General features: G+C 46.7%; 1 protein-coding gene across 1 annotated transcript in view; it reads left to right on the top strand.

The window, feature by feature from the left end:
- Nucleotides 1-22: 22 nt before the first annotated feature.
- The window catches only part of cep104 (centrosomal protein 104), a 37972-nt gene continuing 14018 nt past the window's right edge, over nt 23-23976 (top strand). The window contains exons 1-15 of the mRNA XM_061259117.1: nt 23-55; nt 642-768; nt 1968-2141; nt 3607-3745; nt 3927-3989; nt 7617-7693; nt 8816-8984; nt 10255-10410; nt 10745-11008; nt 12348-12566; nt 13062-13229; nt 16338-16511; nt 19013-19189; nt 22781-22987; nt 23562-23657. Coding sequence (XP_061115101.1) covers nt 656-768; nt 1968-2141; nt 3607-3745; nt 3927-3989; nt 7617-7693; nt 8816-8984; nt 10255-10410; nt 10745-11008; nt 12348-12566; nt 13062-13229; nt 16338-16511; nt 19013-19189; nt 22781-22987; nt 23562-23657 — 2196 coding nt within the window. The 5' untranslated portion in view covers nt 23-55; nt 642-655. The remainder of the gene's footprint in view (nt 56-641; nt 769-1967; nt 2142-3606; nt 3746-3926; nt 3990-7616; nt 7694-8815; nt 8985-10254; nt 10411-10744; nt 11009-12347; nt 12567-13061; nt 13230-16337; nt 16512-19012; nt 19190-22780; nt 22988-23561; nt 23658-23976) is intronic.

The raw sequence follows: 23976 nt of genomic DNA, 5'->3' as shown, positions 1-23976 counted from the left end.
ATATGGTTGTTGTCAAACTGTGGTTATGGCGACGGAGGGGGATACTCGGAAAAGGGTACAGACAAAATAGTTTTGGAAATATTTATTGGAACACATTGTGCCCTTTTGTTGTTATGGATATGCTCGTAAAAAATCATTTAAATATCGCTATTTTTATTTGTTCTGTGTTTATTTTTTCTTGCATAAGCTTGAACTAGCTGTCAAATTATGAAGCTAACGTTATACAGGTATCGTGATGTGAACTTGCGATAGTCATTTGCTAGCTATGTTATTTGCTCGCTAGCTCCCGATGTGCATCTCTGTTAACTGGCTGGAGTAACGGTAGCTAACGTAGGTAGGCTTCGAAAGCAATAGATCATATAATGCTCGAGCATGCCTTGCTCGTTTTACATTATACAAGCTACCTGTTGCTTCTTTGACATATTCAGTATAATGATGTAATTTGTTCGTAAAACATTTTGACGTGCATCTGCAATAATGTTTTACTTGTATTTCACCGTGGTTAACTAACATTACTTGGATTGATTTCCGCTTGAACTGTTCAAGTTCACAGGATGTGTCTGCGATATAGCTATTCACCATAGCTAATATTTTCACTACGCAAAGTGTCCCTTAGTTATTTCCTTTAACTTCTTTGATAGGATACGGTTTCAGGATGCCTCACAAGATAGGGTTTGGAGTCGTCAGCTCCTCTGGTCATGAGGATAACTTCTGTGCCAAGGAGTTGATGGTCCATGCGCCCACTGTCAATGGCTGGAGATCTTCCAGGTAACGGACTGCTACATCAGAGAATGCTATAGCCACGATGCATCTGGGAGCAAATTAATTAGTGGCGTTTAAAGGTTTTCACTGAATTCTGAGCTGGATTCAAAAAATGTTTTTGCAAAAAATACCGATTAGTTCAAGATTAAGTGCCAGAAATAACCCTCTATCATGGCACAATCACAAACGTATTGTGTGCTAGAAATATGTTAGACAAAAGCAAACCTGATAAGGGCAAGCAAAGACCACAGGATGAAAATCCAACCGTGCTTTTCATCTGTGAGTTACGGCAGATACACAGGCATATGTATACAAGATAGCCATAGGTTAGCTGACTTTTTTTAAAAGTCAGATTTAGAACTTGTACGTGTCAGGTCCTCTGTGCAATGACAATCAAGCAGTTCACCAGCACAATCGGATATCAAACGTTTATGAGTAGCGTTGAACTAATCATAACCAAAGAATAATAACCATTCAATAATGTAATGTGCCAACATTATGCTGTCTGTATTGCCTATATAGAACCATAGGAAGAGACAACAAGGGAGAGCCATTTCAATTAGAAAAATGAAAAAGAAGTGAGTGACCGGTTGAATTTTCACTGCAGTGACAGAACAGGAAGATGAGGAGGTTATGGAGCCATGGCAAGAGCTTGATTATTTAATCCACCTGTAAACCGTTACCATCACAAACAATGTGAGCGTGATAAGAACTGATAGCCAAACCGTTTGGTAGTAACAGCTCATTTTGTGTGTCTTGGAGTAAAAGTAGGTTCTTTATAACCTTATACGATCGTACCTGTGACTAGTGGGTAACACTGTACTGTATGGCACAAAAGTAATTGGTTAGTCCTGAGGTGGTGGCAAATGCGACCATTTCTTGATTTTGAAGCCTGTGTTTTTCAAGAATATTTCTTTGGAATATGCTTTCTATGCTTTAAAATGACAACATTTAATCCTGAATCCTTTCAGTATTCAGATTAATCTGAGATAATTCAGTTTAACCAGAAGCAGAGCAGTGGTTGCTCTTCTAACATAGAAAACTAGAGGGCTGTATTTGGACGCAAGCTCCGGGTTTGATGATCCCTGCTATGGGGCTACAATATACAGTGTGAGCTGTTGTTTATCTGGGGAGGTGCTCACTCCCTGGCAGTGCGTGTGGAAAAGTCCGGGCACTTCTAACGACGGTGCTGTGGCCTGGCGCAGATTGTGCCCCTACCCCCAGGAGATCACCCTGCAGCTGACAGAGCGCTGCCGCATCAGGAAGCTCCAGCTGCTGGCCCATCAGTACATGATCTCCGCCAAGATCGAGTTCCACGTAGGGGACAGACCGCCTGCGGTGCCTTCTCCCCACGCTCCTGAGAGATACCGCAGGCTTGGGTGAGTCCCCGTCCGTAGCCCGCGATGCGTGCCGCACAGGGGCCGCTTCTACCCGCGTCAGCCGGCCGCTGCGTTCTCCGTGCACGTCACTAAAGGGAACATTAGCATGCATCCATCCATCCATCCATCCATTATCTTAACCCGTTTATCCTGAACAGGGTCGCAGGGGGGCTGGAGCCCATCCCAGCACACACTGGGCGAAAGGCAGGAACACACCCTGGACAGGTCGCCAGTCCATCGCAGGGCACACACACCACTCACCCACACACCCATACCCACACACCCATACCCACAGGTAATTTAGACTCTCCAATCAGCCCAACCTGCATGTCTTTGGACTGCGGGAGGAAACCGGAGTACCTGGAGGAAACCCACGCATACACGGGGAGAACATGCAAACTCACACAGAGAGGCCCCGGCCGACGGGAATTCGAACCCAGGACCTCCTTGCTGTGAGGCAGCAGTGCTACCCACTGCACCATCCGTGCCGCCCATTAGCATGCAGTTAATATAAAATAAAAACTAGTCTGCAGTTAATGAGCTGTATTTTTTAATTTTTTTTCAAAGATTTGATTTTAATGATCTGCAATGCTGAAGTGCTGTTGTAAGCTCGTCCCGTTGCTGACTCTGACTGATGTCCTCCATCAGTTCGGGGGAATGGATGTGCTCCGAATATGTGCAGCCACTGATCATTACCCCCATGGGAATCCCACGCGCAACCTACCCATCCAAATATATATACTCTTTGTGGCAGTGTGGTACAGGGATGGGCAAATTCAGACCAAGCTCTGCTCTTAATTATTGAATGAATCTTACATGATCTGTAATTAATTCTGTGATTTAAACAGCAGCTGATTAATGTTATTGTCTTGTGCATTTTATTGTGGTCTAATTTACGAGTGAATTGGTCATGGTGCATATGGCTAATTAGCTGATTGAGCCAGGGTAACTGGTGCATACACCCCGGCCCTCCAGGACCAGCAACTCTGAGTCTCCAAGTCTCAGGGACCGTCACACATTGTAAGGTCAACAACATCGTGCACTTCATTGTCGCGAATTGTACTAGCTAGGGACTGCTGCTTGGGAACCAGGGGACTAGATAACTGTGCTTGAAACTGTAAGTTGCAGGTTTAATTCCCAGGTCAGGCATTGCTGCTGTACCGTTGAGAAAGGTACTGCTTCAGTACGTTTCTGGCTGTATAGATCGTTTTTATGTCACAAATATAAGCTTTTTAATTGCTTTGGATAATTAAATGCCTCAAACATTCTTTCGATGAACACTTCACAATGGCATTTGTTTAATTCTTGTGAACCATGTTTCTTCTTTTTTGACTGTGTTGAACTTGTGAGTCTGTTGAACAAGTGGGCCAGTTAAATTAGAGGACTCGACTTATCGTTGTACAGGAGCAACATGAGTCTTGAGTGTGACTTGTGTACAGGTCTGACAGCCAGCTCTTTTGCCCAGGTATGTGTCCCTGTCAGATAATGAGAAAACGGGATTTAAAGCTCGCGAGCTGAAGTCTGTCCATGTGGATGCGGTCGGAACGTACCTCAGCTTGACGTTCCACAAAAACCATGTCAACCGCTATAACCTCTACAATCAGGTACGTTCACCTCGAACACGTGTGGCATTTGCCCTAGCATTTTTGGATGTAGAAATAAGGTCGCATTTCTCTGTATTGCGTTTTGTTTGACCTTTTTGTATTTTCTAAAGTTACGGTTTTAAAATATATATTTAAAACAAGAAAACCAAAATCCATATTCTCTTAATTTGTGTTATTCCAGGTTGCTTTGGTTGCGATAAACATTCTTGGTGATCCAGTGGATGGCAAAGAGATGGACACAATTGTAAGTATAGTCTGCACTGACTGGCCCTAGGTCAAATACGTAATTGTTTTGGATTGAAATATTTTTCTGTGTTTGATTTATCTTTCTTGGAGCCAACCAAGAGTGCCAGAAGGCGGGCTTTGCACTTTTTGAGAGTATTGCATAGGTTTCAATACACCAGACAGGCTCAGTGAAGTGTAGAAAAGTATTTGAATCCAAAACAATTATGTATGGTATTTGACCCAGGCCTGGCACTGACTAAACACGACTGAAACGGAGCTCTGTGAAAATAATGCACTGCAGTACCGCTGCCTGCCATCTGGGGGAGGTGTTTGCATTCAGTGGAAATTTCCCTTTTGTCACTGTGGCTGTGCCTAAGAGATTATCATGCTCCAGACACATCTCATTAGGGGCCCTGTAAACACGGAGCTCCTGTACCAAAGATCTGCTTAAGTCAAAAGCACATTTTTATGACCCACAATAAAAGCTTCACCATGTTAATAATAATAATATTAATAATAATAATAATATTTTTTATTTACATAGCCGCTTACATAGCCAGCACGCTCACCACGCACAAGCTGTGGCGGTGAGGGAGAGAGCAATGTTTTTTTGGAATGGAATCAGTATGAATCGGTGGCAGGTTGGGAATTTAGCCAGGACGCCCGGGAGCCCCCTAGGTAGGAGGGGCCAGCACCATGCAATGTCTTAAAAACCAGCATCACAATTTTGAACTCAATCCTGAACCTGACCGGAAAGAAGTGATATGCTCAAACTTCCTGCTCCTGGTAATAACTGGTTATTCAGGATGAAAAGCACATAGCACGCCACGCTAACCCAATGACAGAATTTAGCACGGGCCGAAGGTATCAGCATGCTTGTCCTTCTGGTGTTGCTGGAAGAATATTAGTAGGGTTAAATAATAATGACCGCTATGCAGAGAGTCTAAATCAGCCAATAAATAAACCACGTTACGACAGTAGTACCACTCCGCCTTCCGCTCTCTACTGGTCCGGGCTGACCAAGAATCTCCACAGTAGGGCCAATACATTCACCTTCGTTATCTGACTCCATTTTAAGATATAATTTAGAAATTTCAAACCTCTGGAGTGGTTACACTCGACTCTTACCTGCGCCACCATTACTCAATATATGCTCTTGGGATTAGCATTATTGCTGAATCTCAGTTTGTCTGAGAACTCAGAGGCTGAGGGTCTAGCCAACACAATACATGCATTATATTTTACATAGATAGTTGCGAGCCCAGGTTGGCATGCATCTAGAGGGCTCCTTAGAGCTAACTTGACAAGAACCGATGTAGAAACGCCCATGGGTTCTCTTCGCATGAAATTATCAGAGCACCACCAATCCTTTTTACGGGCCGAACTTGGCTGCCTTTCCCAGCTTGGAAACTCCACTAGAGTACCAAGCCACTGATCAGTTGGTCTTTGGTCAATATTGTCCCCCTATTCCCGAGTATTCAGTCGTAATTTAGGCTGAAAAGGTACAAGATGAATTAGAGTCATGGAGATCATGCAAGTTACAACCAAGAATAATTTATTTACAGGCAGGTAGGTCATAATCTTAGATTTCAACAGTCAAATAACAAAATACAGACTTTAAGGAACAAAACACTAAGTAAGTAATCTTGCCTAGCCTGCTTTGACTACACACCGACACAGAGTATACACAGTGTGGGAAGTCAGTTACAATCTTCCGCTACGCACGTACAAGCAGAATGTGCAGTATGGGCAGTCGAATGCGATCTTCCCAGATTGGTTTGTCTCCCTTGCTTTTATGCCAAATCATGCGTTTGAACCATGCGTTTGAACCAGTGCCATAAATTAACCTGGAGGGGTGGTCAGATCTGGAATTTAGACCCCCACCCTTGGGGGTTGTTAAGTAGGGAAAATGAGATGGCTACCAGAGAGGACATGTAGGTTTGCCCTTGAGTTACTGAAACTATGGTTTATTAAACTCCATTTGGTATGAAATGCATCTCATCCGATTCCTTGATTTTACCGGATCACATCCATACCAAACAGATTAACCTTCTGTCTTATTATGTTGTAGTTGTCACGAAAAGTCCATCATTAACCCAAGAGTAGTGAAGAGTGTAATGACAGAAGTGTCCAAATGGGGGCACTGTGGGAGTGTCCTGAGTCTTTCCCATAGGAAGTGACCAGGTCGTGGGTCACGGAGCCCATGGTTTTGCCCAGGGCTTAATGACCCCCAATACCTAAAAGCCCCCAGAACAAACCCAACCACAATCCATCTTCCCCTTATCTTAGTCTCTCCAGATGCGGACATTCTTGGGAGCCAATGGTCTGAATCCCCCAAAGGAAGTCCGAATCATAGAGCTTACTGGAGATACCTGGAGAGAGAAGAGAGTTCATTTGAGAGTTTTCGTGACAACTGTATTATGTAATAAATATGTTTTGTACCTTTCCCCTCAGCTCCTGGACGGTTATGATATCCTAGGTAGACTGGTAAAAAAAATAGACCATTGCACCAGTCGCACTGAACCAATCAGAATAACACCAAACATTACTATATTCTGACCTGGGATTATCATGAAACATCTTTATGCCATCTCCAGTATTTCTGTGCTCAAAACCTGCAAGGAATGTCAGAGAAGGGGGGCTCCCCAGGGGGCCCAGGAAGGCTCCTCCAGGAACCCCACTCTAGTCCCCTTCAGGCCTGGGTGCCAAAAGGTGGGGGCTAGTGATGTATGCTCCAGGGGTGAAGTCAGCAAGCTGACCAGCGCATGACACCACATGTTAATTATTTCCGGCTTACATTATCACCATTATCATTATGACATAGAAAAACTGTATAGAAAACAAGTTCAACTTAATAGACCCTGCTTTAATTTGATCATGCCCTGTGATTGAAATCATTGTTGTATTTCAAACCTCACTTTCCAATCACGAATCCCCATCGTTTATAGCTTGTGTCACGCAACGCATATGATGTCATGTTATGTTATGTTATGTTTCAAAGCGTGAAAGACCCGAATTTAAGAATTGTGAAAATGTATTTTTTCTTTTTTCCTTGTCTGGGTATCGTGGCTGTAGGCAGGAATGTGGTAATCTGACTCAGGCCGGCCGCGTAATCGCACAGTCGGCACAAACAGGGGTAATCAGATAAACCTGCAGATTGATGTCTCCTGGAGGAAAGGTCTGAGACCTTATTGCAGAATGGAATCCTTGTAACAGTCCCTGCATTGTTGTGTTCAGTACAATTTACCCCACAAAAAAAAAAAAATCCTTTTCTATATCCACTGTATACCGTGTGCATGAATTGTGTGTATTCAATTTAGATTCTGTTTTGAATAATGTGATATTTAAAACCATTAGTGGACTCCTAAAAGCACAGTGAAACTCCAAGGATATACTATCATCGTTGAACGCTGCGATAGACGCATTTGTATGGTCATATCAAAAATGACTTGTGTCCCTTGCTGTAGATAGTCTTCAGGCCTGTCATTTTACTATCATTCATTCCTCCCGTTTCATCGCTGATGCTGTCATTCGGCTGGGCGGATCTAAAACGGCCAAAAGAATACCGTCTCCTTCAGTCTGAGAAGATAAGATTCACTACTCAAGATTGGGTTCCATGTAAATGTTTGCCATTATTTCCAAACAGCCCACCAGAGATCAACTGATTGAACATTACCTCAACGGCACTCATCAGGAAATGGCCCTGGATGGGACCTACACAGGGTGAGATGTACAATAACACAGCTTTGTTCTCTAGCATATCATTTCCTGTTGTCTAGTCACACAAGTAATCCTTTGGAAACGGGATTATATGTTAACCTAATCAGCAGTGGATTGGACCACTGTTGCTACTCCTGTGCCCCAGGGCCTCTCTTGCGTGAACCTGTAGTTCTGTCCTCCAGAACCAAGAGGGCGATACTGCACATTCTGAAGCCACTTCTTAAGCATTATTACCATATTCTTAAACTACAGATGCGTCACCATGCCTCTCTAAAATGTTGAAAAACTATTTTTACCTCATTTGAACTTCTTACCCTTTCCGTTAATATATTATCTACCTGTAACCTGTCCAGCCCATTTGATTTGGTAAAATAGATTTTTTTTTAACACATTTCTGTTATATCCATCTACCATTACACCTTGCTGGCCAGCGGAGGCCTCTGTATCCGGGTTCCTCTTGAGATTTCTTCCCATTTTTTTTCTGTCCACTGTTTGAGGGTTCTATTCCCCACTAGCAGTATATAAATAAAACTGTAATTGAATTGAATATACACGGTACTGTAATCATCTCAGTTAATCGTTCAGATTATAAAAAACGATGTCCTTGTTGCAGTGCAGTAGGCTGCTGAGCTGGTAGACTTACACCCGTACACATTGCAATGTCAATACTTCCAGAGGAGGAAGCTGGTTGCCATTTCTATGGAATTGTCAACAACGGATTACATCCACGCCCTGTTAGTTCTTGTTTTTTCCCCAGCAAACATTAAATTTAAATTAAAGTTAAATTCACAAGCAATTTGTATCAGGAAATGAGTTGTTGAAGTTGCGATAATCACATAGTCATTACCTGTGTATCTTTTCTACTCATCCAAAAAAAAATAAAAAATAAAAAATAAAAATAATACTTCCAGAAACAAGTGCATGTTGTATGTCCTCTGTGGAGGGACGGAAACACCAAAAACTAGCAGACACTGCGGCCCTCCAGGACTGGAGTTTAACACCCCTGCTCCCGGGTCCTCATCGCCCTTGTCCCTGTGTTCGATTTGCAGTTCGGCGTACGTCGCTCTGGATAAGAGTGTGCTAAATGCCTTGTGTTGTAATGGATTGCGATGTCATGTGGTGCAGGAAGTGCGACCCCATCTCCCTGCTGGACGACCTGGCGTTCGATATGTACCAGGACCCCGAGGTGGCCCAGATCATCCGCCGCCTGGACGAGAGGAAGCAGGGCGCCGTGCGGCAGGAGAAATACGAGCTGGCCAAAACGCTCAAGCAGGCCATCGCCGACCTGCAGAAGGTCCTGTCAGGGGGGGGAGGGGGGCTGGAGTAACATTACATTACAGTTATTCAGCTCGTGCTTTTATCCAAAGCCACTTACAGTTGATTAGACAGTCATTGCTTCAGGGCCCAGCAGTTGTGTGGATCTTATCGTGGCCACAACGGGGCTTGAACCACCAACCTTCCAGGTCCCAGTCTTGCACCTTAGCCACTAGACTACATGCATAAAATAACAGCGCATTAGCGTTATACTTATTACACATTTCATATGTCTGTATCAGCATTGATTTAATCAAATCTTCTGCGTCGTCTGCGCTGTTGAAGTCTTTCTACTGGTATTTTGTCAGCCTTCAGTCTTTCCCAGGTGTTTGTGGGTAATGTGAACAAATTGGCATTGAGATTTGAGTGAGATCACATTGTCTCACTCATCAAAGTGCTGTCATTGTTGGAAAGAATAGTGTTACAGCTCTAGACAACAATAGGAGCCATGATGCTGAAAGACAATGGACATACGTAATCATTCGCCCTACGGCTGTCAGGATTACCACATTATCTCTTTTGTTTTGTTTCAATGGCTTTCACTTCAAGTCCCTACAGTCAAACCACGTTCTGTGTTTTAACCCATAACCAACACATGTTATCCTTCCTCACGACTACTGTCTGTTCTGGCTCCACGGTGGTGGAACTAACTCCCCGTGGAGGTCAGAACAGCAGAATCTCTTGCCGTCTTCAAGCGCAGACTGAAGATGCACCTCTTGAAGCTGCACCTCTCCACGTCCCCCCCTACCTCCCTCTAAACATTAACTGTTGTCCATACCTGCGTTTTTTGCTAGTGTCATTGCGGTGATACCTTTGCTAGTTTTGTTTGGCTAGGTAAGCAATTTATTTTTGGGTGTTGCGGTATTACTATTAAAATAATAATAATAATAATAATAATAAAATCCGATGATCAAATAGGCACTGGTCCTTATCTTTGTTGTTAGCAGTCGAAATTGTACTTCCCTCTCGGGTCTTTCAGCGCACTTATCCCTGGTTATGGGTATGCACTTTGCACTTTGTTGTACGTGGCTCTGTATACGAGCGTCTGCCAAATTCCATTAACATTAACATTCCAAAAATACTTTCCAATTAATTCGGACGTTTGGAGTTTTGCAGAACAGGCCATCTTGATTCCTTGATTTTGCCTTTTTATGAAGAACAATTAAACGGAAAGAAAATGGCAGGTTAAGCGGCAGAACGAGGCCTGTGACTCCCGCATGTGGCTGATGGCGCGTCTGACTTCCGCGCAGGTCGGGGAGCGCTTGGGCCGCTACGAAGTGGAGAAGCGCTGCGCCATCGAGAAGGAGGACTACGACACCGCCAGGCATAAGAAGGAGCAGATGGAGGAGTACCGCTTGAACGTGTACCAGCAGCTCGAAGTTCACAACCTCTTGGACGTGGGTCCGGTCAGTGAGTCCGTAATCGCTGGCCCCCTGTCATTAGGCCCGCGCTACACGATGCGAATGGACCGTGTTCTCACGCAATTACAGAAAGAGCAATGATTACAGCTGAGTTGACTTAATGGATTAGCTCACGCAGCTCAAACGTGTTAAACCAGTCCCCCTGTCTTGGGCCAGGCCCCTTCCCATAACCGGGCTGACGTACACTCGCATTCTCTTTTGTAAAACCCGTTGCTAGGCTGACGCAAATGGACAGGTTGTGAATGCGTTTGTATTGCGGCGGCCATTTTGGCTCCTCCGTCCTACATTCGCGCCGCTGTCCTGTGCTTCCATCCTGCAGATTCAGCAGGCGACTGAGCCTGCTGCCAAGGAGCGCTCCGTACCTGCCTCCTCGCCCTCGCCCCCCCGCTCCCCCTCCCCCGCCCCTGCCCCCTCTCCCTCGCTGGAGAAACGGGTACAGTCACCCCCTGAAATCGCGAGGGAGAAGAAGACGGAGAAATTCAAGGAGCAGGAGCGGGACCATACTCCTGCCCCCGCCTCCCCACAGCGGGGCCAGATGCCCCCCGCCCTGCCCCCAGCCCCGCCAGAGATCCCTGAGGTCGATGTGAGTCCCGCCATCTTGAGTGAAGCCAAATGTGACACACACGGCACAAAATATGTGACACAAAAAACAAACAGAAAACCATCAGTGTGGAATTGAAAGGGCAAATATACAGTGTTTGAACAGTGTTTTGTGGGGCAAGTGGCATGCAATGTTTCACACACACACTAATGTTTCTTCATTTGTTTGATGTAAACTTGTTTTCACTGCACATTTGTTTTACCACACCTTGTTACAAATGCTTCCTCCTGTTTTGTCTTCCTAGTTTTCTAAAGGAAGTCCGTTATATTGCGATGTATTGGCCTTGTAGTTTTAATCAATGTTAATGGGCCTTGTTTCCCCAACTCTCACGACACGAGCACCCAAAGCCAAAATGGCAATGTTGCAATTTGTTGTGGGCCCAATCAACAGGAGAAACTTCCATTTGTTCCTATTACATTCGGGTTGACGCACTCTCTCTAAGTAATGAAACTGGGCTTTGAGGGATTATTCTGCCGTACAAGCGTGACCAGTTGTAGGTTGAGTTTCAGAGTTTAATTAAAATGGTTAAACAGTTGGTTGAGCTCAGTGTTGGCTCGCCCTGCGCTAAATGGGAGGCTTTCTCTGTGGGCATGGGTGTGCCAGCTGGAGAGTGCCCTGTCTACACAGTCAGCGTTGGCTTCCCAGAAAGGACATCAGTCTTCGTTTTTGTCTTTCGTCATGAAAGGGCAGTTGAATGCCAACAGTGCGCTCATGCTAGACTCTGATGTTGTTGAGGAGTCCCGAGTCTGTCAACGGTCACTCGACACGCTGCGTTTTTTAAAATATTTATTTTGCTTGCTTATGAGCCATTTCCTGAAAGGCGCGACGCGTTCATGAGAGCATGATCCCATCGCATGGCTGGGCAGTGCTGGCATTCGGGTGAAATCCCACCCAGGTTGTGCCAAGTCCAGTCACATAGATTTGTATGGCACCTTTTCTGGCAAAGTCAACACACAGTGCCTCACAGACATTGACATGTACAGATAGGCAAAAAGATGTGTGCTTATGAATATAAAAATAACTTGATATGCGTTTTTTTTTTTTTTACATCGCTAAAAAAGCGTCTCCTAAATAAAATGTAATGTAATGTAATGTTTGTGCTTGTGCACGTGTATGTGTGTGTGTGTGTGTGTGCATGTCTACGTGCGTGTGTATATGTTTACGTGTGTGTACGTGTGTGTGTGCATGTATGTGTGCGTGTACATGTGTACATGTGTACGTATGTTCATGTACGTGTGTGTATGTATATGTTCACATGTGTGTGCGTGTGTGCGTGCATGCGTGTGTGTGTATATGTTTATGTGTGTGTGTGTGTGTGCAGGTCAGCACCCTGCCCTATGATGACAGGCCACTGCCCGCCCTGCGGACCCAGCAGAACCAGCAGAACCAGGCCGAGCAGCCGGAGCTCCGGCCCGAGGAGGAGGCCCCCGACCCGGCCCAGTCGCCCCGCAGCCCCAGGGTGACCGGCGAGGCCGAGCCTCTGACGGAGAAGGCCATGCGGGAGGCCAGCTTCCCCATCGAGGTGTACGGAGACGGCCTGGTAAGAGGGCCGGGGGGCCAGCTTCCCCATCCAGGTGTACGGAGACGGCCTGGTAAGAGGGCCGGGGGGCCAGCTTCCCCATCCAGGTGTACGGAGACGGCCTGGTAAGAGGGCCGGGGGGCCAGCTAGCTTCCCCATCCAGGTGTACGGAGACGGCCTGGTAAGAGGGCCGGGGGGCCAGCTTCCCCATCCAGGTGTACGGAGACGGCCTGGTATGAGGGCCGGGGGGCCAGCTTCCCCATCCAGGTGTACGGAGACGGCCTGGTAAGAGGGCCGGGGGGGCCTGGGCGTATCCGCACGGCACCGCCCGGCTCGGCTCTGTCATCTCCGTGTCAGGTCAGATGGCCTCGTTGACCTCATGGCAACACGAGCCGCAGCAGGAACTGGGTCACAGCCCTGAGCTTTCCCACGTGCATTGTGGGCCTGCAGAAGGGCGGCGGCTTGCGTTACCGGCCGCGGAAAGGGTGACGTGACGGGCGTGTTCCTCCCCTCCAGGTGGCCGCGGCCTACTCCAAGACCTGGTCGTACCGGGAGGACGCCCTGCTGGCGGTCTGTAAGAAGCTGGGGCAGGCCCCGGCCGGGACCCCCAAGGAGGACCTGAGGACCATGATGAGGGCGGCCGTGTTCCTCGCCCGGAAGGCCATCTTGGACAAGGTGTCGTCGGTACGTCACGACCCGGCTACTTCAGCACCAATTTTCAACCAATGAGCTTTGATTATTGTACAGCTATACAATGTTCTGATAGAGAGTGTCGTTCTGTCAACTGTATATTTTGAAATTTAAGGAATATAAACACGGGAAGAGGGTGCGTCAATATGTCAGTGAGCCTTTTTCAGTGATAGGAAGGGATTTACAATGGTCTTGTAACAATGTTTTATCACAAAAATCTTTGTACAAAACCTATTGCACCTTTAAAATCTTCTTTTGTTGACAACAATATTGCCGATGTGGTACTCATTTCAGGATGTGCCAACTTTCACTTGTCAAGCAAACAGTAATTTAAAACAAGCTAATATTTTCAGCTTGGGAGAAAAAATGGATCTTGAGTTTAATAAAATGACTAAAATGGCAGTTAAGAATATTCCTCCCATTCCCCCCGAACCTTTCACTTCATCCAGTCGTTTCTCCCCTCAAAGGCATCCTTTATCCCTGTCATTAATGTGGGCAGTTCATTTCACTGTGCTGTGGCTGACAGGACGCGCTCTGCTTTATTTTTCGGTAAATCATTTCTGACCCGAAGAACGCCCTCCGTGGTGATTAACCCTGCCTTCAGCATCAGCAGATCAGCAAATTAACGGACAGGAAGAACAAAAAGATAAAATTCCCCTTATATCCCCGGATTAAATAACTACTTGGGTTGATGAAATCATTACAGATTCCTCACTGGCGAAGCTGTGGTTTCTGTCTATTGGAAATGAAGGGAAGACTGAAGGGCTCTGGCGGACTGAGGGTCTGGGCGGGCTCTGGCGGACTGAGGGTCTGGGCGGGCCTGGTAGGCGGCTGTGACTGTCACCGCTGTGAATGGAGACGGTTGGGCGTAATTTTCCCTTTTAAAAATCTGGATTCTGAACTGTGCGCTGAGGTCACGTGTGCTTTCTCGTTCCACGTCACGAGAGGCGGCTTCCTGCTTGTGCCCATCGCACATGTACAGGAACGGTTTGATTTGTGCGCGTGTGTGTAATGTGAAGATTTGTAGGACCCAGCGCTCTGAAAGGCAGGCTCTTTCTGAAGGGAAAAAACACACTGTGGAATGCCATGCCCATGGTTGAGGGGAACTGCTTCCTGTTCTGCGTGTGAAGTGCAGAATTCTCATGGAAAGCCGCTTTTCCGTTGGAAGTTCGGGGCCACATTTCTGGCGGTGCGGAGCCACAGTGGCGGCTGTGTTTGCCGGGGACACTGAAACTCCGGAGGGGTAGATAATGCCCCTTTGACTTTGAATATGAGAACCCGTCTTCTCTGTGCCAGCAACAGTTCGAAGGGAATTATCTGTGGTGTAGAAATGGTGTTGGCAGTGCTGAGTCAGTCTCAGCAAGTATCTTAGTCTTAAATTTAGACTAGTTTCTAAGTAAGACAAAAATATTGAAAAAAAATATTGACTCATGTAAGAATAAGAGTAAGAAATTTTCACTTGTGGAGAAAATAAAACTCAGGGTTTTAGTCTCACAAGGCTCTTGTTTTTGTGGTTTTGAAAACACACTCAATAACACAAAATATTAATTTTAACAAATACTGACAATCATTTTAAACTAAAGGACATAATTTAAATGAGGACAAACATTAAGAAAAAGTGCGGAAACAAATCATTACAAAATAAGAAAAACTGAACATTACAAATCTTAACAAAATCTATACAAAATACAAACAAAAGAAGAAAGGGTGAATTTAAGAAATCCCAGACGGGCATAAGTGTAACACTTTACATGTGTGCGTTGTGGAAGTCACGTAAACACGCGGGGCGCAGCGTCACAGCCGTGTCTTCCGGCACATTCCCCCTCCGCTCCCTGGCGCCTGTGTTTGCCATCTCACCCGCGGTGTTTACCTCGCCATTGTCCCCCCTCATTTCACCCTACTGGTGGAATTTGGGCGCTGGGTCCTCAAACAGCTGCTTTTCATTGGCAGGCCTATTCACGGGCCATTCGCATTGCGGGGACCCCCCCCCCCCCCCCCACTCCCGAACAATGCGCCCCCAGTCCCAGAGACATTCCCAGAGGATTCATTCAGGGCCTCCCCACTTAAGTAAATACCACTGAACATGGCTGTCTGGGGGCCGCCCCCTCCCCTCAGCAGAACCTGTGCCCTTTACCTCTGCTGCGGAGTGCAGGGAGAGGAGAAAAAAACCTCCTGTAGTGAGGCTTTAGTCATATTTCAGCAGTTATGTGCCCAAATGGAGCTGTGTCAGAAACCCTGTAAATCACCAGGTGTTAGACGTTGCGTCGGTTCCTCACACCTCTCTGACTGTTCTGGTACAGTGCGCAGTGTTGTCATCTGTCTTTTTCTTCTCCACAGTCGTGTTGTTTTTGTGTGTGTACACAGCAGGTGGACTGCTCACCGCTCGGTAGTTGCAAAAACAGTTGCGTCTACTATCAAAAATGTACTTTGAAAACTTTGAAACTCTGATGAATGATGCTGGCTGTTTGGGGTTAGTGCATGCTTGCGTCACCTTTTGACTTTTGCACCCGTAATATTCTTGTTTGAAAATAATATTTAGCTATTGTTGCTCTAGTTCAGTTCCCACGACACGATTTCTGCACGTGTTTTTGACAGGTATGTACGTGTTGCAGAGATAAAGACTCTTTTGTGCCCGTGTATGAAAAGGGACCGGTGTTCGGCTACACTGCTGAAGGTTCGAGCCGTAATGAGTGATCAAAGACTGGCCTGTCTGTGTGTCCGTCAGCCGCCAGACATCTCCCATAGTCTTCCCCTCCTGTTTATTATGTGAGATGAACTCCACACTGCTATCCACTTATAATCTATGTGCAATACATAAAGATACATCTCTGTTTACACAGTCATAATATCTCTAGTCACATCATCCGGTCAATTGTGGTGAGTGTACAAGCCAAGCACAAATCTCATTTTCCTTCCACTGACCAAGAAAACTTAAAAACAGCTGCAATTTATTGAATTTCGTGATGTAAAAGGTGAAACGTCTTTTCCCAAAAATGTATACGGAGGAGCTGGATTAACCACCGTGGCTACAGCCAGAAGTGTTTGTCTTATTTGTGACATTTTTTACGGGGTGTTGAGCGTTCGTTCCGGTCTGTGCGGCAGGTCTTCCAGGCGTCGCTGAAGCTGCTGAAGATGATCCTGACGCAGTTCATCCCCCAGCACAAGCTGGGAAGGGCGGAGGTGGCGCACTGCGTGGAGCAGACCTGGCCCAACCTGATGGCCAAGACGGGAGACCCTGCCGGCAGACTGCGCGTCACGGCTGCCGGCTTTATCCAGGTCTCCTCTTACCTGATACCGCCGCTTCTGTCTCACGCTCGCTGTGCACATCCTGCTCCTGCTTTTTTTTTTACATTTTATTCATCAGTTCAGCAGTTCCTTTCATCCCACAGGTAGAGTAGCGCCTATTTTTAATATCTCAATATTTATTCATATGAATAATTCAGTGATTTCCATTCAGCCATTCAAAAGAGGTAAAAATGTCATTTGCGTAAGGAATTGGGTTGTTGTTGTTGTGGCCGCGGTGATGTTGGCCTGGAGCGTGATGAATAAAGTTGCGAGGTTTCTGCGTCGTGTCTCCGTGCTGGGTTAGGTCACGTGAAAGTGCTCAGTTTCCAGGCCTGCTGTAGTGCTGTCCGCGCGCCAGGTTGAGGTATGGATCTGGAAGTGCCAGAATCGGGCCGGTTCATGCGAGGTTCTTTCCTTTGTTTTGCCGCTTGCGCTCCTGGAGTAGTTTACGGCAGGGCTGTACCGTGCGGCCCTGCACGCCACATCGCAGCACGCTCCGGGCCCTGTAACTTTCACTGGGCGGGGCATGTTTGGATTACTTCCTGCCACATGGAGAGCAGGTCGCTGCTGGCTAACAAGCCCCATGCTGTGCTGCTTACTGCTGCTCACTCTGGCCACTGTGCTCCTTCTGTGTGTGCGTGTGCGTGTGTTCGAGTGTGTGAGTGTGTGTGTGTGTGCGTGTGTGTTTGAGTGTGTGTGTGTGTGCGTGCGTGTGTTTGAGTGTGTGTCTGTTTGAGTGTGTGTGTGTGTGTGTGTGTGTGTGTGTGTGTGTGCGTGTGTTTGAGTGTGTGTGTGTGTGCGTGTGTGTGTGTTTGAGTTTGTGTGTGTGCGTGTGTGTGTTTGAGTGTGTGTGCGTGTGCGTGTGCGTGTGTGTGCGTGTGCGTGTTTGAGTGTGTGTGCGTGTGTGTGCGTGTGTTTACGTGTGTGTGTGTGTGTGCGCGTGTGTGTGTGTGTTAGTGTGTGTGTATTTGAGTGTGTATGTTTATGTGTGTGTGTTTATGTGTTTGCGTTTGTGTGTGGGAGGGGGGTTTGTGTGTGCGTATGTGTGCGTTTGTGTGTGTGTGTGTGTGTTATTTTGAGTGTGAGTATGTTTGTGTGTGTGTTTGTGAGTGTGTGCGCATGTGTGTTTGTGAGTGTGTGCGCATGTGTGTTTGAGCGTGTGTCTGTGTGTGTATTTGAGTGTGAGCGTGAGTGTGTGCAGCATGTGTGTTTGTGTCTACGCAAAGGAGAGCGAGAGCAAGACAGACAGACGGAGAGAGAGAGAAAGAGAGAGAGAGAGAGAGAGAGAGAGAGAGAGAGAGAGAGTTTATGTGCGTATGTGGGTTAGCCCTGTGGGACAGTGATGTCACTCACCCTTTAGACAGGATGCCATTAAAACTGCAGCCCTGCTGGATATAAGCCTTCTCCTCACGACACACTCTGACAGCCTCTTTCTTCTTCCCTTTTTTTTTGGGCCCTTAATCAAAATTATACAGCTCAGACTCCAGGATCTCTCTCGTAGCACTTAGCTCACCGCTCCTTTATGTATTTTTCACATTATTTCTTCTTTATTTTCTCGGACATTGGGGGAAATCAAATAAGCCGACGCACAGAGAAAAGTTGATGTCAAATGTGACTTCTCTTCAGCGCGGCCTTCCTGTGATCAAATCATTGCTTCTGGTTTGTTTTAAACTTCTGAAGGCTTTTATCGCTATTAAATTAAATCACAATAAAGAGTCCGCATATGGGAAAAGACAGGGATCAGTGGTACCAGGCTTGTAAAACAAGCGAGCGGTTGCCTGTAAAAACATAGCGAGCATAAACATGTTTGCCGTGTCCAATGGACATCTGCCACTGGAGAATGCCATGAGGTCACTCAGTTCCACACACTGGTAGTGTGTTGCTCTTTGACTGGATCTACAAAGAACATTTTATTGCTCCCCTGGTTTTCTGTCGTGATGAACTCACACTCCTGTCCTGGGTCCATCAAAATTGAGCACAGACGGCAGCCTAGTAGGAGGTTTCAGTTTGAATTTCTGTGCAAAAAATCTGATTACTAGCTGAAACACTAGCACTCTTTCTGCTGACTGAAGGGGTCTTTAGGGGTCAAAGGGGTAAGAATGCAGTCAGAGGTTTTGGGCATAAAAAATAAAAATATATTTAATTTGTACCAGAAAATCGTACATAAATCATAAATACATAAACTAATAATAAAAATTAATGTGTCTATGTGTGTGCTATTACATATTCGCCATTCTATCATTTCTGTGATATTTTCATTGGAAATCATTGTAAGCAGTTGTACTCTGCTGCCAGACTTGAATGTGTTCAAGGTTCCTTGATGTTGCTCTTCTGTTCTTGCTTTTCTCTTCTGCTGTTTTTCATCGTTTACACAGCTGTTGCTTTGTTTTTCACACACACACACGCACACACACACGTGTGCGCACACACACACGGAAGCTGTTGACTTTCTGTCAATATCTGAAACGCCGCCTGTTACTCCTCCCACACAGGAGATGGCGCTGTTCAAAGAGGTGCGGTCGTTGCAGACGATCCCCGCTGAGCTGGTGAAGCCCATGAAGTCGAGTGTTCCCGCCCGGCTGGCTCTGAGCCATGTAGAGCTCACCGAGAGGCTGCTGAGCGAGCTGGGCCTCGAGGGATCTGGGTTCTCGCTCAAGAACGTCATGCAGGTAAACGGCAAAGGGCTGGCATTTATATAGAACCTTTATCCCCAAAAAAGAATAATTCACACACACACACACATGCTCCCATGCCACGCAAGGCACCAACGAGCTCGTCGGGAGCATTTGGGGGTTAGGTGTCTTGCTCAGGGACACTTTGACGCACCCTGGGCGGGATCGAATCGGCAAACCTCCCGACTGCCAGACGACTGCTCTTACCTCCTGAGCCAATGTCACCCAGGTGCAGTAAGAACTACATTACCTCTCAACATCATGCAGGTACAGCAAGGACTACATTACCCCTCCATTCCCCTGCTGACAGACTCCAGCCACCCTCCCCCCACTCAGGCTGAACGCTTGGAACATTTTGGAGCCCAGCTTCCTCTCTCTGTGTTTGTCCATGACCCAGAGTGGAACGGTGTGGATTGATTCATGGCTTCCAATGGCGGAGGCCTTGCACGGTTTCATGACATTAGGCTAGGCCTGATGGTTGAGCAGGAGGACAGGAACCAGAGTCCGATCTACCTAGTAATACTGCCTCTCGCTGCGTATGTGGAAATATTGAAGACCTTGGATGAGGGTGTTGTTACAGAAGAAATAAGAATCCACCCCAGTCCTACAAGTGGTTGTGGAATGAGGAAGCTACTGTAATGCGAAAAAACAGCATTGACTGTCAGACATTCTCCACACATCTGGTTTGAAACTATGGAAAATACAGTTCCCTCTGTGTGGCGTTCACAAATTAGGCACTCTCTTGCCACTGTGGCCATTTTATTCCATAGCTGTGGACAGAGTAGCTTAGAGTTTCGTTGGAAGTGGGTTCATTATCAACACAAACAAAAAACATGTACCCATGCTTGACGGATGTAAGTCCAGCCACTAGTCATTGTTCTAATTCCTCTGCTGAGCCAATAGGTTCTGCCACAGTCCTCCTTAGACCCTAATCTCCAAGATTGACATAGTATCTATGTGTAAACTATCCAAACGTTGACAGAGCGGACGGTGAGATTAGCAGTCTCTTCCAATTTACAAGTGCTGCTGTGGATGCCTGTTACTTTTGGGTTGTGTTTCATAGGCCCTTTATGACGTTAGTAAATCCTTAAAATAAGGACAAGCTCCTCATTAAAGCAGACTTGCAGTTTATAGTGGCTTGTATTTTCTTGTATTGCATACCTGCTGGCATATGTGCTTGTGAATAGTTTTAGGACTTTTTTTTGGGGGGGGGGGGGGGGGGGGGAGATTACACAAACCTCTCAAATGTACCAGTGAAGCCCAACGTTGTCTTTCATTAGAGTCTGCAACCCTGGTCCTGGAGAGCCACAGGGTCTGCTGGTTACTCCGCACTTATCTAATCAATTAGAACAGTTGAAAACACAGTTAGGTCACCACACTTGGGTCTTAACTGGGTGCTGATTTTAGGTGAAAACAAACCAGCAGACCCTGTAGCCCTCCAGGACCAGGGCTGGAGACCAGAACGTGAATCAGGGCCAAATCTGAGCGATACTGTTTCCTAAAATATAGGAGATGCGTGTTGTTCTACAGCTGAGGGAAAGGGGGATTCTTCATCTTCCTCAAGCGCATTTGTAATGGAAGCAGAAAGCTTGAGTTTCACAGCTTGCCCTCCTGTTCCTTCTGCCCCCTTTACTTCAGTGAAGAACTACACCGCAGGGCAGGCTGGGGTGATATAGCGATGCTCTTGTTACTGCAGCCAAGGGGAGCTCACAGGCTGAAGATGTGTCTGTTTTACTGCCTTTTTTTTTACTGCCTTTGAGTCCGACAAATTAGCATAAGGTCCCAGCACTGGATGTTCATTCAAACGCGCTGCTTAATTGGCCCTCCTCAAAACAGAAGCAGAGGTTGTATAATACCACAAAATAGCTGAACTATGAGTGTGTGTGTGTGTGGATTTTTTTATGTGGTTTTACAACTGAGCTCTTTTCCTCAGTGTGTGTGTATGTGTGTGTGTGTGTGTGTGTGTGTATGCTTGTGTCTTTACAGCTGAAGTCTTTTGCTTTGCTAAGTTTGTGTGGAGTTTATGTTGTGTCTTTACAGCTGAACTCTTTTGCTGAGTATGTTTGTGTGTGTGTGTGTCGTTTTACAGCTGAACTGTTTTGCTCTGTGTGTGTGGCCTTCAGGCTTACGACCCTGGGAGCCAGTTACCCGGCTGGGCTGTGAGCTGTTAAATATTTCTCTCGTTCCTCCGGTTTCCCAGGCGATGCGCTCCAAGCCGGCCGAAGAGCCGATTGAGTTTCCTGTGATTAAAATGAGGAGCGCAGAAAGACAAGAGAATAATGGGGCCTGTCTGGACCGGGCAGACGTGCGCTTTGAACTGCACTTTGTTTCTCCTCAATGCAGAAACGACACGTCGCGCGGAGAGGAAGGCCGCTCCTGTGTTCCGTTTGAATATGGATCGCACCTCTCCGCTGCGAAACGCTTTCAGGTTTTCAGCGAGGGTGCTGAGATTTGAGAGAAACACTTCCCCGGGGGAATACTGATGCCGGCCTCAGTGAAAGCCTTAGTCACTGCAGCGTTCTCTTTCTGTCCTGGTCCCCCCCCTCCTTCATCAGCGAGGGCTCACCTGACTCACTTCATAAGGCTCTGTGTTATGGAAAATTATTTTATGCTATTCATGGAAAAGACATATTTTGGCATTTTAGATACTGGATCTCAGACTCCTAACAACTTCGATATGAGCCAGCAAAGCAAGTTGAGATGGTTTTTTTTCTTTATAAAGCCATTTACGTATTGACAGGAAAGATACGTCCTGAATTGAAATGGAGTGACTGCATCAGCTTTGCTCTTCTCGGCCTGTCTTCCTCTGCTTGCACAGTGATGGTGTTAAATTTAGAGTGAACAAAGGTGAAATGCATCATGGGGTTTGTAGGAGATTTCACTTGTCGTGGAGCTGGTTTTGGAACCGTGAAAGTAAAGGAAGGAAGAACACACATTTATGATTTTCTACCGAAAACTAATTTCCCCACGGGGACAATAAAGTACCTACTACTACTACTTATTAACTTTTACTGCTTTCCAATATATTTGGAATGTCATATGGGCTGCATTAGCACTCCTGCTGCCGATTCGATCCTCCGCCCTGGGTGTGTCGAAGTGTCCCTGAGAAAGTCACCTAACCCCCAATTGCACCAGATGAGCTGATTGGTACCTTGCAGTGCAGCCTATTGCCGTTGGTGTGTGTGTGTCTGTGTGTGTGTGTGTGTGTGAATGGGTGAATGAGAGGCATCAATTATAAACCACTGTGGATAAAAGTGCTATATAAATGCGGTCCATTCACCAACAATTTTTTCCCCCCATAGTAGTAGGTATAAGTTATTGCTTCACAGACACTATAGTGATCACTATTTTTCTTATTTTACTGGAGCACAGAGAGATATGCCTGGAGCGCAGTGCCCCCAGTAAAGGGGGTCTCGTGACGTCCCTGATGGAGTCACCCAGGGTCAGGGTCAGCTGAGCGTGTGTGTGGCAGTTTGATGCAGTGTGATGTGTGTGGCAGTTTTACACGGGCGCTCTGGAGCACAGTGCCCCAGTAGAGGGGGGTCAGGGTCAGCTGAGCGGAGCGTTACAGTGTCATGTGTGTGGCAGTTTTCCGCAGGTGCTCTGGAGCACAGTGCCGCTGAGGTGCGGGAGAAAGCCGTGCACATTGTCCTGGCCATGTACCGCCAACACCGGAGCGCCGTCCTGGACTTCCTCCCGCCCAACGACGCCAAGACGCGCAGGAACATCCTCTACAAGAACATCTTCGACGAGTTCGCCAAGATCGAGGGCCGACCGGCCGGGCCCCAGGCCAAGGTGAGTGTGGAGCCCTGCGCTCGCCTGGCCTTCCTGCAGGGGCCAGACAGACAAGGTCCCCTTCATGGACACCCATGTCAGCAGCATTGCACTTCAGAAACAAAAAATAACTCAATCTCAGCAAGTACTGTAGTCGTAGCTTTAGCTTTAGAAATCTTTTTTCTATTGCTAAATAAGACTATGTTGCTAATGAGGTGTGACACTTCGACTCATTTCAAGATTTGCCAATGAGGTAAGAAGATGTCACTTGACAAGGAATCAGCTGCTTGAGTGACAAAACAAATTTAAGTCTCATTACAAGACTCAAATTTAAGACAGGCGTTTTTTTTTTTTTTTCAGTGTAAGTAAAGTGTCCACAATCTGCTCCATGCAGAGATCAGTGTGATGAAACTCGGAAATGAAGTAACGTCTGACCTCTGAAGGGCTGGCAGCACCTCGCCCGGTGTGTTAGTCAGCTCTCCGAGTGGGAAGGTGTGCAGAGCAGGGACCGAGCGCTCAGGCGTTACTAAGCTCCCGCAGCTCAGCTCCGCAGACAAGATGGCTTCCCAACCCGTGTCTTTATGTTTCTGTTCAGACGCTGAAGAGGAACGTCACGCGCGTGGTGCACAAGCAGAAGAAAGAGGAGATCCGGACTCTCCAGGAACAACTGGCCGCTCTCAAGGAGATCAGCGTAGGTCGAAGCGCGTCACTGCATTATTAACGACGGGCCTCAGTTTCATTCTCCTGTGGGCTTGCCCGTACCTGTATCCTCACTTCCTGTTCATTCAGCCCACTGCTGCGCACACTGTCTCCATTGTTGTTAATATCCCAATGACATGTAACCACTACTATATGTATGGGAGGGCGGGACGCAAATTACGAACGCGGGAACAACCCCCGCATGGACCGGTCTCAGTATTTTGACACTGCATTGTATTTTTCCCTGCTGTTAAATGGCTCCATTGTCCTTTCTTCGTGCTGCTGATTCATTGTTTTGCTTTGGTTTGTGT

This window comes from Conger conger, chromosome 10, assembly GCF_963514075.1.
Source record: "Conger conger chromosome 10, fConCon1.1, whole genome shotgun sequence".
NCBI classification, from domain to species: Eukaryota; Metazoa; Chordata; class Actinopteri; order Anguilliformes; family Congridae; genus Conger; species Conger conger.
This window is presented reverse-complemented; position numbering and strand designations above follow the sequence as displayed.